Source organism: Lithobates pipiens, unplaced genomic scaffold (assembly GCF_037356315.1).
Source record: "Lithobates pipiens isolate NorthernLeopardFrog02 unplaced genomic scaffold, aLitPip1_a1.2 Scaffold_8, whole genome shotgun sequence".
Taxonomy (NCBI): Eukaryota; Metazoa; Chordata; class Amphibia; order Anura; family Ranidae; genus Lithobates; species Lithobates pipiens.
Genome location: NW_027507903.1, coordinates 601,911,861 through 601,925,127, shown reverse-complemented (window position 1 = coordinate 601,925,127; position 13,267 = coordinate 601,911,861). Strand labels below are relative to the sequence as shown.

The following is a 13,267-nucleotide window of genomic DNA, read 5'->3' as shown; positions in this document are numbered from 1 at the left end:
GGCCCTGTCCAGACAGAGACCGGTCCAGGGTCTGTCCTTTCCCAGATGGGATTTATCTTTAGTTTTGCAGAGTTTAACTGGACCCCCCTTCGAACCTTTGAAGGAGTGTTTTCTGAGAGAGCTTACTCTGAAGACAGTATTCCTGGTAGCAGTAACAACTGCCAGGAGGGTCAGTGAGATGGAGGCCTTATCAGTCAGGGCTCCCTTTTGTGTTATTTTTCCGGATCGGATAGTTTTAAAGACCGATCCAGCCTTTTTGCCGAAAGTGGCATCCAGCTTTCATAGAAGCCAGGAAATTGTTTTGCCCTCTTTTTGTCCCAATCCCTCCGGTGAGAAGGAATTAAGATTTCATTATTTAGATGTTAGGAGATGTATCCTACACTATCTGGAACTGACCAAGGCATTCAGAAGGTCAGATTCCTTATTTGTTTTGTTTTCCGGGGCCAGGAAAGGTTGTAAAGCGTCCCGGCGCACTATTGCTAGGTGGCTCAGAGTAGCCATTGAGCAGGCTTATTCAGCAGCAGGGAGAGAAATCCCAGTGGGTATTAAAGCACACTCCATTAGAGCTATGGCAGCCTCCCAAGCAGAAAGAGCAGGAGCTACGCCAGAACAGATCTGCAAAGCAGCAACATGGTCCAGCTATTCCACCTTTGTTAAACACTACAGAGTGGATCTGGTGTCGGCAGGTGAGCAAAACTTTGGGCGGAAGGTTTTGCAAGCTGTAGTCCCACCCTAACTGGTAAGTGCTCGCTTATCCTCTCATAGTGGCTGTCCTGAAAGACGATTAGGGAAAATTAGAGTTACGCTTACCGGTAACGTCTTTTCCAGTAGTCTTTCAGGACAGCCCTAGTTCCCACCCGAAAATTGGGGGGAGTCTTACAAAGACCAGAGCGCAGCAAGATAATAGTATTTGATAAATATGTTATTAATGTGTTCTTGTGTCTCCCCAGCTGGCCGGAGGTATTCTCGATATAACTGAGGTCCGGCAGGGGAAGTAAGAATTTATGGGCTGGCGCAGTGTTTCCAGAGGAAGAGGAGGAGTCTATCTCTCATAGTGGCTGTCCTGAAAGACTACTGGAAAAGACGTTACCGGTAAGCGTAACTCTAATTTTTTTGCTTAAACTTCCCTCCTAAACTTGGGGTGCGTGCTATATGCCTGACGCTGATAAATATGGTAATGTATAGAAGGTAGGGCCCGAAAGTGACTCAAGCCCAGGGGCCCCCACCACCCTAAGTCCTGCCCTGGACATGATGTATCAGGGGTCGAGTGTGCTGAAAGACGGGGTATTCCCCGTCCATAAATCGATGCCTGAGGCGATTCTGCTGGAGTGGGAACAACCGGAAAAAAGGCCATTTTTTTTTTTCAGGTAGCCTTAGAAGGAGGTTCCCTTTTGAGATGGATGCGGTGCATCCCTGGAACAAGGTTCCCAAATTGGATGCTCCCTTGGCTAAAGTCTCTAAAAAGACGGATTTGGCCTTTGATATAGGTTCACTCAGGGATCCTATGGATAAGAGGGGAGATGTGCTGCTTAAGAGGGCCTGGGATGCCTCTTCCATTGGGCTTAAACCAGCCTTGGCAGCTACCTGTGTGGCCAGAAACTTAGAGTGTTGGCTTACACAGTTACAATCGCATATTTCAGCGGGCACTTCCAGGCAACAGCTGTTGAAGTCCTTTCCGCTACTGTTCAAGGCAGTGGGGTTTTTGGCCGATGCTTCTACAGAATCAGTCAAATTGGCTGCTAGATCTGCAGCACTAGTGAACACTGCCAGAAGAGCTGTTTGGCTTAAAACCTGGTCAGGTGACGCAGCTTCGAAATTGAAGCTATGTGGATTACCATTTTCAGGGGATCATCTGTTCGGGCCCGGCCTGCAGGAGGCGTTAGAGCGCACGCAGGATAGGAAGAAAGCTTTCCCAGAAAGGAAAGAAACCTGAAGGGAAGTGCCTTTTTCGAGGCTCTAGGCAGCAGAACCTGCAGGAAAGGGAGGTTCGCCCCAAAAAACATTGGACGGGTCACAAGGGAAGGGGCAGAGGAGGAATCCTATTCAATCCTCCTCAACCCTCCACTAAAACCCAGTGACTCCTGCGTCCCAGTGGGAGGAAGACTGGGGAACTTCAATGGGACGCTTCAACCAAAAGTCCGTTCATTCGAGATGTAATAAGGAACGGCTACAGGTTGGAGTTTGGTTCAGTTCCCCTCCCAAATTTTCAGGTAACCAGGTTACCAAGGGACCAAGAGAAGGCAAAGGCTCTGGGTCTTCTCCTGGGGGATCTGGTGGACCAAGAAGTACTGGTGCAGGTGCCTCCGGAGGAGCGAGGTTTGGGGGTTTACTCCCACTTGTTCGTGGTAAAGAAACCTTCGGGAAAATTCAGGCTAATACTGAATATCCGCCCCCTGAACAGGTTCATAAAAAAAACAAGCGGTTCCGTATGGAGTCCATCTTCTCGGTAACCAAGTTTCTGTTTCAGGGCTGTCACATGGCCACCGTGGATCTCAGGGATGCATATTTGCATATCCCGATTCATCTGGAGTCCCAGAGATTTCTCAGGTTGGCGGTGAGGTTGAACACGGGTGTGTTACACCTCCAGTTTCGAGCTCTCCCTTTCGGGCTTTCTGCCTCACCAAGGATCTTTACAAAGGTTCTGGCAGAGGCACTGGCCCCGTTAAGGCTCAAGGCTATAACAGTGATTCCATATCTGGACGATCTACTGTTCATAGCCCAGTCGGCCCAACAGCTGCAGAAGGATATGCAGGAGGCCTTGGGTTTCCTGCGCTCACTGGGGTGGCTGATAAACCAGGAAAAATCCCAGTTGACCCCCTCACAGGAAGTCCTGTATTTAGGATGCAGGATTTCTTCGGTGGAGATGAAGGTATTTCTTGCTACGGAGAAGATCAACAAGCTAGAGCAGGCGGTAGCCCAGCTTCAATCAGGTCGGGAAGCCCAGATCAGGGAGGTTATGAGTCCTGGGGTTGATGACATCATGCTTTCCAGCGGTGGCCTGGGCAAGGCATCAGCGCCCTTTGCAGAGACTTATGCTCCGTTATTGGGATGGCAGGGAGCAGAGCTTGGATCAGGTTATGCCCCTATCCTCGGCCGTCAGGAGGTCTCTGTGGTGGTGGCGGGCCCAGGTCAACCTAGACAAGGGTCTTCCCTGGTCCCCACAAGCTACGGTGGTGGTCACGACCAATGCCAGTGCGCTGGGTTGGGGTGCCCACCTAGAGGGAATCTTAGCCCAAGGTACCTGGTCGAATCTAGAGGCAGGTCGTTCCTCAAACCAGAAGGAGCTTCTGGCAGTTTGGAAGGCTATAGAAACCTTCCAGTCCCGGTTACAGGGCAGGGATCTGCAGGTTCGGTCAGACAATGTGGCAGCAGTAGCCTACCTGAACAAGCAAGGGGGAACCAGAAGCCCCACGCTGCAGGTGATTGCGGACAGAATCTTCTGCTGGGCAGAGAAGAACTTGTCCTCAATATCAGCCATTCATCTGAAGGGAACTCAGAATTTGCTGGCCGACTTTCTCAGTCGCCAGAAGATAGGTCAGGACGAGTGGTCCCTCAACAAGGAAGTGTTCGAGGAGATTGTGTCATGCCGGGGAAGGCCAGAAATAGACCTATTTGCAACAGAAAGCAACAGGAAGGTGTCACAATTTTTTTCGTTTCACCCACAGGATCGGGCCAGGGGGATAGACGCCCTTGCCAATCCATGGTTGTTCGGCCTGTGTTATGCCTTCCCTCCTGTAAGGATGGTGGCGGAGGTTCTGCAGAAGTTCCGATCGGAAGCTACAGATCTCATTTTAGGTGCTCCTTTTTGGCTAAGGAGACCCTGGTTTGCCAGCATAAAGAGATTGGCTGTTCATCCTCCAATGTTACTACCAGTCAGGGAGGATTTGCTTTCCCAGGGGCTGATCCTGTATCCTCAGATAGAGAGACTCAAGCTTGCGGCCTGGTGTCTGAGGAACAGATCTTAAGATCACAGGGTTTTTCAGAGAGTGGTTAAGACCTTGTTAGAATGCCGTAAACCAGTAACTAGAGCAATTTACGCCAAGATAGGAAAGAGGTTTAATTCCTGGTTGCGAGAACAAGGGTTTGCAAGTCCAGGGGTCCCGGCAGTCCTAGATTTTCTGCAAGCAGGGGTTGAGCTGGGGCTATCTATCAGCACTCTAAAGGTACAGGTGGCAGCCTTAAGTGTTTTCCTTCAGTCCTCCCTCCAGCAGAATCCTTTTGTCAGGAACTTCTTCAAGGCTTTAGCCAGATCCAGGCCTGTGAGAATGAAGACCTGTCCTACTTGGGATTTGTCCTTGGTTCTTAGGGCTCTGACCCGAGATTCATTTGAACCATTAGAGGGAGCATCACTTAAGTGGATGGTACTAAAAACTGTTTTTTTTTTTATAGCAATCACGTCAGCTAGAAGGGTCAGTGATCTGCAGGCGCTCTCGGTCAGAGAGCCATTTTTATTAATTTTAGAGGACAGGGTAGTACTTAAGACTGACCCTAGTTTTCTTCCTAAGGTTGTGTCCACTTTTCATAGGACACAGGATATTATTTTACCAACTTTTTTCTCAGCCTCAGGAGAGGATGAGGCGAGATCTTTAAGTTCGTTAGACGTCAGGCGAAGTCTATTCATTTTTTTTTTTAGAGGCCACTAAGGCCTTCAGGAAGTCAGACTCACTTTTTGTTAATTTTTCAGGCGCAAGGGCTGCAAGGCGTCCAAATCGTCTATCGCCAGGTGGCGATAGTTAAAGCCTATGAATTAGAGGGGAAGCAGGCACCCTTAGTTAAGGCACACTCTACCAGGGCGGTTTCCGCATCATGGGCAGAGAGGGCTGGAGACTCTCCGGAGGAGATCTGCAAGGCAGCAACGTGGTCCAGCTACTCTACATTTGCAAGACATTAACGCCTGGATTTATGGTCTGGTAAAGAACAGACTTTTGGGCGAAAGGTCCTCCAGGCAGTGGTCCCTCCCTGACAAGGTGAGCTCCTTGCTCATCTCAGAGGCTGTCATGGAAGACGATATGAGAGAACTGGAGTTAGACTTACCGGCAACTCTTTTTCTAGGAGTCTTCCAGGACAGCCTGGTTTCCCACCCAATGTTGTTTAAGTTGGACTAAGTGAGGATGTGTACTAACGTGATTGTTAGTGTGTTATGTCTTTCAGAGCCTTCCGGCGGTTCTTGGAGTAAAACTGAGGGCCTGGAGGACCACACCTTTTATTTGATTGGGTTGACGTGTTTCCTGTCCCTGTCGACTCCTAGAAAGAGTTACCGATAATTCTAACTCCGGTTTTTGTGAGCGATTTTAAAGTGATTATAAAGTCTCATTAACAAATATATATATTTATTATTGGAATTTGTGCAGCTATAGACGCTACACTATAATGGTGGTGAGAAGGTGACGAGCAATCTGGTACTAACACATTATCTGGGAGGGTCACTAATTGACACTGGCATATCTAGGGACAATACTACAGTGTTCAGTAGTAATACTGTACACTGAGACTGTCTGAGAAGGGGTTAACTGTGTGCCTAAACATGTGTAATATGTGCCACTTTTGCTTCACTATCTGGCTTTTTTTTTTTCTCCTAGACGAAACTGCTATATTGGCTGGTTCCTTGACAGGGAACGGCAATCAGCTGACTTCAGCCAAAATCATTGGCTGAAATCAGCTGCCAAACCCATGGCATGTCTATTCACAGCAGGGGGTGCGCATATGCACGCCGCTCAACCCGAAAGAATAGCCGACGTACAGGTACGTGACTGTGAAATGCCGCTTAATTGCAGTATATTTACTGTGAGCGGTCGGCAGGGGGTTAAAGGAAGTGGAAAAATGAAATGGATCTCTTAGCAGGATTGAACATTAATTTTCCGAGGGGAGCTCAGAAAAAAGCCTGCTGCCTTAATACTAAGGGCAGACCACACCATAAATGTCGTGTGTGTGTGTGTGTGTGTGTGTGTGTGTGTGTGTTGTTCCCCCCCCCCCCATTTGTTCTGAAAGGTTTCCTACATCCTAATGCATTCACTCTTTTCTCCTCCAGGCTGTGGTGTCTATGATCCTTCCCTCTGACCAGATTGAGGAGGCTATCAGACTGATGGAGGCTCGTCTGGATAATGTGGGCCAGTTGAATAATTACACCATTCTGGAACCTGCTGAGGTTCTCAAACTCTTCAATGGGACGAAGACTACAGAAGATCTGCTTCCTCGGGGTCTCCTGACCCAGGGATGGCTTCCTATTACCACCCAAAGGTCCAATTTGGAGATGCTTTTTGAAAGGAAAATCACTTGGATTTACTCGCAAGCACAAAATACAAGCAGCAGTGCAGAGCAACAACCAAACCATGAAGGGGAAATGAGCAGAGGATCCCCATCCCTACCACCCTCTTCTACCAGGTTCCTCAGCCTTAGTACTCCAGCATACCCAGTGCTTTACACAGATGCCACCTATCGATTTGATATTGACCTGTTCGGCACTGACCCAGCAAGTGCGAAGATTCATGTTGTACAGCAATTTAAGTTGTGTATACAATCCCTGCCCACCGGACAGAGTATAATCTGCAACATGCATGGAGAAGAGAGTCTGCGAGCTGAACTAAGTCAACTGCAGAGGGGACTGATGCCATTCCTTTCAGCAAAGGAACAGGTGGTCTTAGAAATGGACATATAAAGTCAAACTAAAGGCAACTTTTTTTGTTTTTCCTGGCTAGAGTAAACCCTTATAACCCTTGTCAGATAATTGTTGCCATCTGTGTCCCATTGCAAAGATTTCCCTTCACTTCCTGTCCCATAGCCAAAACAAAGGAAGAGGAAACTCCTCCAAGTAGAGGGAATCCCTGGTTGTCACAAAGTTTATCAGAACGAAACATTTCTGGACAACCCTTAAATTTGTTCAGTCAACGGTACTCTTAATGCTACAACATAAGACATTTCAGACAATTGTATGATTGGGGGAAGGTCATTTTGTGTTCCTGCATGACTGGGCCCCTGTACACAAAGCCAGTTCCATAAAGAAGACATGGTTTGGAGAATGGAAGGTGTGAAGGTCTATACAGAGCCCTGACCTCAACTCTACTAATCACCTTTGGGATGAATTGGACTGCTGATTGCCAAGCAGGTCTCATCCAAAATATTTTGGAAAGCCTCCCCCCAAAGAGTGGAGATTGGTTTATTGGCAAAGGGTAATGCTTCTCATGGATTTGGAATAAAATGTCCAACAAACTTATTTAAATATGATGGTCAGCTGTCCACAAAGTTTTAGCCATATAGTAGTAAATGACTTGCTGTGGTATTGTACATAGCCATGAAGATTCCAGCTGCTGTTTTTGACTGGTAGGGACCACACCATTTTTCTTTTTCCTTTTTAAAGTAAAAAGCCAACCAAAATAAGATGGTAAATGAATAGTTCATTAACCACTTCAGCGCCGGAAGGATTTACTCAATTACTTAACGGGCCATGTTTTGCGATACTGCAATGCGTCACTTTTACTGACAATTACACGGTTGTGCGATGCTATACCCAAACAAAATGTATGTCTTCCTCCCCCACAAATGGAGCCTTTTGGTGGTATTTGATCACCTCTGCATTTTTTAATTAAACAAAACAATTTTGAAAAATGTGTGGTGTTTTTTGGTGTTGTTGTTCTTCTTATTATTATTCTTCTTTCTGCTATAAAACACATCCAATAAAAAAAATGTAAAAAAAAAAACAAATGTATGCATCAGTTTAGGTTGATATGTATTCTGCTATAAATTTTTGGTTAAAAAAAAATAGGGGCTAGATTTGGGGCATTTTTATTTATTTATTTTACTAGTAATGGCGGCGAACAGTGATTTTTAGCGGGACTGCGACATGGTGGCCGAATCGGACACCTAACTGATATTTTTACACTTTTTTGGGAACCAGTGACATTACAGTAATCAGTGCTAAAAATATGCACTGCTATTGTACTAATGCAGTGAAGGGGCGATCAAGGGGTTAATGGTGGTCTAACTGTATGGGGGAAGAGCTCACTGAAATGACACACAGATCTCAACCATGACACTACCTGCATGGAGTTTGCATGTTCTCCCTGTGCCTGTGTGGGTTTCCTTCCAGATACTGTTTTTTTTCCCACACTCCAAAGACATGCTGGTAGGTTAATTGGCTTCTGTCCAAAATTGGCCCTATTATATGAATGGGGACCTTGGATCATGGGCTCCTTGAGGGTAGGGACTGATGTCAGTGTGCAATGTACAGGGATAGGGACAATTGTAGACACTCACGTTGAACTGGATGGACTGGTGTCTTTATTCAACCTTGCTATGTAACTATCTGTCTTCCTGCATAGCAGAAAGACAGGATCTGTGTGATCTCCCCTGTCAGAATTGAGATCTGCCTTGTTTACACGGGCAGATCCCTGCTCTGTCACTACAGGGGAAAGATGTTACTAATATCCCTTGTTGCATATTTCATTACTCCCTTCTTATCTTTAATTTTTGCGATATAATTAAAATTTCTTCTAGGTTTAATTACCTCTGCCAGGATTCTCCCCGGTTTATTACCAAATTCATATTGTCTTTTAGCGGACTTTAAAAAGGCCTGCCTGGTTTCCTGTTCCAGTATGTCTCTCAGTGCCTCCCTTTTTCCCATAAGTTCGTCCATTATTTTATGGTCATTTAATCCTTTATGTAACTGTTCCAACTCCTGGATTTCCTGTAAAATCAGTGATTTTTGCGTTGACCTTATTTTCCTCCTCTTAGCTGCTTCTGCTATCAATCTCCCTCTCATGTATACCTTATGGGTCTCCCACAACACAGTTGGTGCAATATTTTCTACATTATTTTCTTTAAAAAATAAGTTCATATCTCTTTCCAAAGCTTCAAATATTTTATGGTCATGCAAGAGGGATTCATCCAACCTCCATACTCTTTGCCTAATCGGTATATCCTCCAGGTCCAAAACAGCCATAACTGGGGCATGATCAGAGAGAGTTATAGATTTTACTTCTACTTTCTTTAACCCCTCCAAAAGCTGATGGTCCAAGAGGATATAATCGATTCTTGAGTAAGAGTGATGTACCTGGGAGTAATATGTAAAATCCTTTCCCCCTGGATGCGCAATTCTCCACACCTCTACTAGTTGCTGTCGATGTAGTTTTCGTTTAATTATCTTTAGGTATTTACCTTCTGAGCGTAGGGATGGGGGTTGGGCATCCAGGGTTGGATCAAATACAAAATTAAAGTCCCCTGCCATAATCACCCCCCCTTCCTTAAAACATTCTAATTTATTCAGCACTTTCCCCAAGAAGGGACAGGGGAGATAATTAGGGCAGTAGATACAAGCCAACGTATACATTTTATTAAAAATCAAACCTTTGATAAATAAATATCTCCCTTCAGAATCCGATTCCATATCCTTTAAAGTAAAGGGGGTATTTCTGTCAAACCCAATAGCAATTCCTCTTGCCCTTTTGCTAGAGGAATATCCATGAAACCAAGTTGGATAATTTTTAGACTTCAGACCACTATTATGGGACCATTTAAAATGAGTTTCCTGTAGGAAAGCAATATTTGATGACCATTTTTTCAACTCCTGCAAAATCTGATATCTCTTATTGGGACTATTTAACCCTCTAACATTATATGTAACAATCTTCAACGGGGCCATCTTTCATGGAGATTGGTTATAGCCCACCATAAACATTCCATCATGAAGCCAAAAACAAAAATAAACGTATATTTTTTACCTAGATCGATCCAGTCGGTACACCCTTCATTAATAAATGTGAAACAACAACATATTCCCCCCCCCCCCAATATTTTCCTCCCTCCCTTCCCACCCCCCCACCCCTTGCACATTGAATATCAATGTTATCGTCCTCCAGGCTAGTGCCTATTTACTAGACCCCAGCCCTGGTTGGACCTCCTTGAGGGAGTATAAGTGCCCGCGTGGTCCCCCGAGCCTCACCCCCTTTCGGTTGTGGTCTCGGGGGAGCACGCGTGCACCGCCCAGCCCCCGGCACATACCTCCCCTCTTAGCGAGCCTACTCAAATTCATCCTTGCCCAAAATCTTTATTCTTTTTACTTCATATTCAGTTTATTGCAGAATTCTTTCGAGTCCTCTGGGAATCTCAAGGTAGCTGATATCCCTTGGTTTTTGGCTATCAGATATGCGGGGAAGCCCCATCTATAAGTGATCTTCTTCTCTTCCCCCTTCCCCTCTCCTCCCCCTTCCTACCCCTTTACTATTCTTCCCCTATTCCTTCTCATTACCCTGTTATTATTTATTTACCCCCCTATTTGCCTCTTCCACCCCCCTCCCCTCTCCCCCTATACAACGAAGGAGAAAGGGAGAGGAAGGAGAGGAAGAGAGGCCCTACACTCTATTCCAGGGTTGTTCTCTTAATTTCGTCCAGTCTAGGGGTTTTTTCTCCCAGTTTTCTATATTAACACATGGTATATTCAGTTTATTGCAAAATTCTTTCAGGTCCTCTGGGAATCTTAAAATGGCTGATATCCCTTGGTTTTTAGCTATCAGACATGCGGGGAAGCCCCATCTATAAGTGATCTTCTTCTCTTGTAGTTGATTTATTAGGGGTTTCAGTGCCCTTCTCCGGCTCAATGTTTCTTGTGAGAGGTCAGAAAAGAAAAGCAACGTAGCTCCTTCATATTTAATAGTTTCAGATCTTCTTGCATCTTGCTGAATTTGTTGTTTTGTTTCGTATTGAGTGAACCTCACAATCACATCTCTCTCCGTCTCGGGTCTTGACTTCTCCCTTATTTGAATTCTGTGTATTCTATCAAAAGCTATATGAGATGTTATTTCTTTTTTCATTATTTTATTAAAGACTTCTCGAAGCACAGTCTCCAACTCAGTGCTTTTCACGGATTCTGGTAGGCCACGGATTCTTAAATTATTACGCCTGTTCCTGTTTTCCTGGTCTTCTAATTTATATCTGATATTTCTCATTTCTATCCAGTCCATATCCGCCCTTTTTTGTAGTTCCGAAATAGCTTTTTTATGCTCTTCTAATTGTATTTCCGAGTCTTCTACCCTTTTTAATACGTTTTGGATATCTGCACGGGTTGCCTTTAATTCTCCCTTAATCATCCCTTCCAGATGTGACATCATTTCTGCCATATCCTGTTTAGTGGGGAGTGAATGGGGGTTGATTCCTTCTTTTTCTAATTCCCACGTCTTTCCTGATTCTTTTTGTTGATGTCGTTCTTTCAAGCTTTTCTGTGGAGTTGTACTTTCCTCTATATTAAGTTTTTTATTTATCTCTTCTTCATGGAAGGGTGATGTTTCTTCTCCCCTTTCAGCCTCCCTTTCCTCCCTCTGGTCTACTCTGCCCTGGGCCATATAAGTTTTTATAGAGTTCCCTTTCCCGCTTTCTGTTTGTCCCGCTTTGGCTCCCCTCCTTACCATTATCCCTTCTTCCCCCCTTCCCCTTCAATTTAATATTTCAGATTTACGTAAATAAGTGTTAGTATTATTTAATTCTATTACCAACCTAGTCACCCCCCAGTTATAACTCCTCCTGGGGAGCGCACTCTTTCCTTATTTATTTCCCTTCTTTTCCCCTTCCCTCTCCACTTCCCTCAATGTATTTATATTCAAATCTGTTTTCAGTTACAATACATTCACAGTATTATTCAATTTTTATATAATTTTCCAAAACTATATTTTATGTATATTGTATACCCTCACACTTAAAAAAAAAAAAAAAAAAAGGGGAGGATTTTCCTTCCCTTCTTCTTCTTTCCTTAAAATAGATGCAAAAAGTGCATGAAGTGCAAAAAAAAAGCGCGAGGTGCAAAAGGTGCTAAAGGTGGTGAATTTGCCAAAAAATGCAGGAAACAAGTTCCTCAGTGAAAAAGTGCTTAAAAAAAAAAAAAAAAAAAGGGAGAGAAAAAAAAAAAAAAAGAAAAAGAAAAAAGGGAAAATAAATAAATAAGTGCAATTAAAGCAACAGGTGAAAAAAAAAAAAATTTATATTTTATGTATATTGTGTATCCTCACTCTTAAGAAAAAAAAAAAAAAAAAAAGGGGGGGAGTATTTTCCTTCCTTTCTTTCTTCTTCTTTCCCTAAAATAGATGCAAAAAAATGCGTGAAGTGCAAAAAGATGCACAAAGTGCAAAAAGTGCTAGAGGTGGTGAATTTACCAAAATATGCAGGAAGCGAGTTCCTCAGTAAAACAAAAAAGCAAAAAAAAAGCAAAAAAGTAAAAAAAAAAAAAAAAAAAAAAAAAAAAAAACTTTTTACAAAAAAATGCAAAACCTACAAAAATGTTAAAAAGTGTAAAGAAGAGTAGAGTGCAGAGAAAAATTGCAAAAAAGGTGCATAGAGTGCAATAAAGAAAAAATCTCTTTTTCTTTCTCTTTTTTCTCCTTCCTTCCCTCTTTTCCTCCCCTTTCCCTACTGAAACATTTTTTTTTTTTAGTCCAGACCCTATATCCCTTTTATTACCCCCGAAAAAAAAAAAAAAAAAAAAAAAAAAAAAGGGGGGGGGGGATACAGGTAGTAATACCGTGACAATAAGGAAAAAGGGGAAAAAAAGGTAGGGTATTATATTGGTTTGCAGATGTACGCACTAGTCCAGTCTAATCTTAGTCTCTTATTCTCTACACAGACGAAAAAGCAGTGTCCACTAATTCTTAACTTCAGCTGTAACAAAGAGAGAGAGAAGGGATTTCCAGCACATACATCTTAATATCTATATCTATTCAACTCAATGTCCAGAAAAAAAAAAAAAAAAAAAAAAAAAAAAAAGAAAAAAGATAAAAGGGGGGGAGGGGGGGGGGGTACAAGAGCCTGTCCAATATCTCTTGTCCAATATTTCCTCCTAGGGTCACACTTTCTCTATTTGTAGTTGACTTAATAGCATTATATTTCTTTTTTGTAACTCATACAATGTCTTTATTTCAAGTTCCTCCAAAACTCTATCGTGTTCTCTCTCAAAGTATTTTATCACCCAGAGCCTTCATACAGTCTGCTGAGGTAAGTATTTTGTTTGGGGGAATCCACGCCGCTTCCAGCATCCGATCGGGATCACCACTCACTTAGCCCCAGTACATCAGACAGGTCACAGATCTTTCATCCAGCTTAATTCTTAATACTTAGAGGGACAAGTTATATGAACCTGGGCATGAACTGATTTCTATATCCACCATAGACCCAAGGCAATTCTCAGAGGAATAATCCAATGCAGCAAACCTCTCGAAGCAATCCACGGGGCATGGGAGAGGCAGGGGGGGAGAGTAATTTCGGTCTAACAGTCTGCTCGTCTACACAGCCA

General features: G+C 43.8%; 1 protein-coding gene across 1 annotated transcript in view; it reads left to right on the top strand.

Annotated features, from left to right (window-relative positions):
* Positions 1–7,596, top strand: part of LOC143961295 (putative N-acetyltransferase 16) — a 42,354-nt gene extending 34,758 nt beyond the window's left edge. The window contains exon 4 of the mRNA XM_077470547.1: positions 6,029–7,596. Coding sequence (XP_077326673.1) covers positions 6,029–6,655 — 627 coding nt within the window. The 3' untranslated portion in view covers positions 6,656–7,596. The remainder of the gene's footprint in view (positions 1–6,028) is intronic.
* The last annotated feature ends 5,671 nt before the right edge of the window (positions 7,597–13,267 follow it).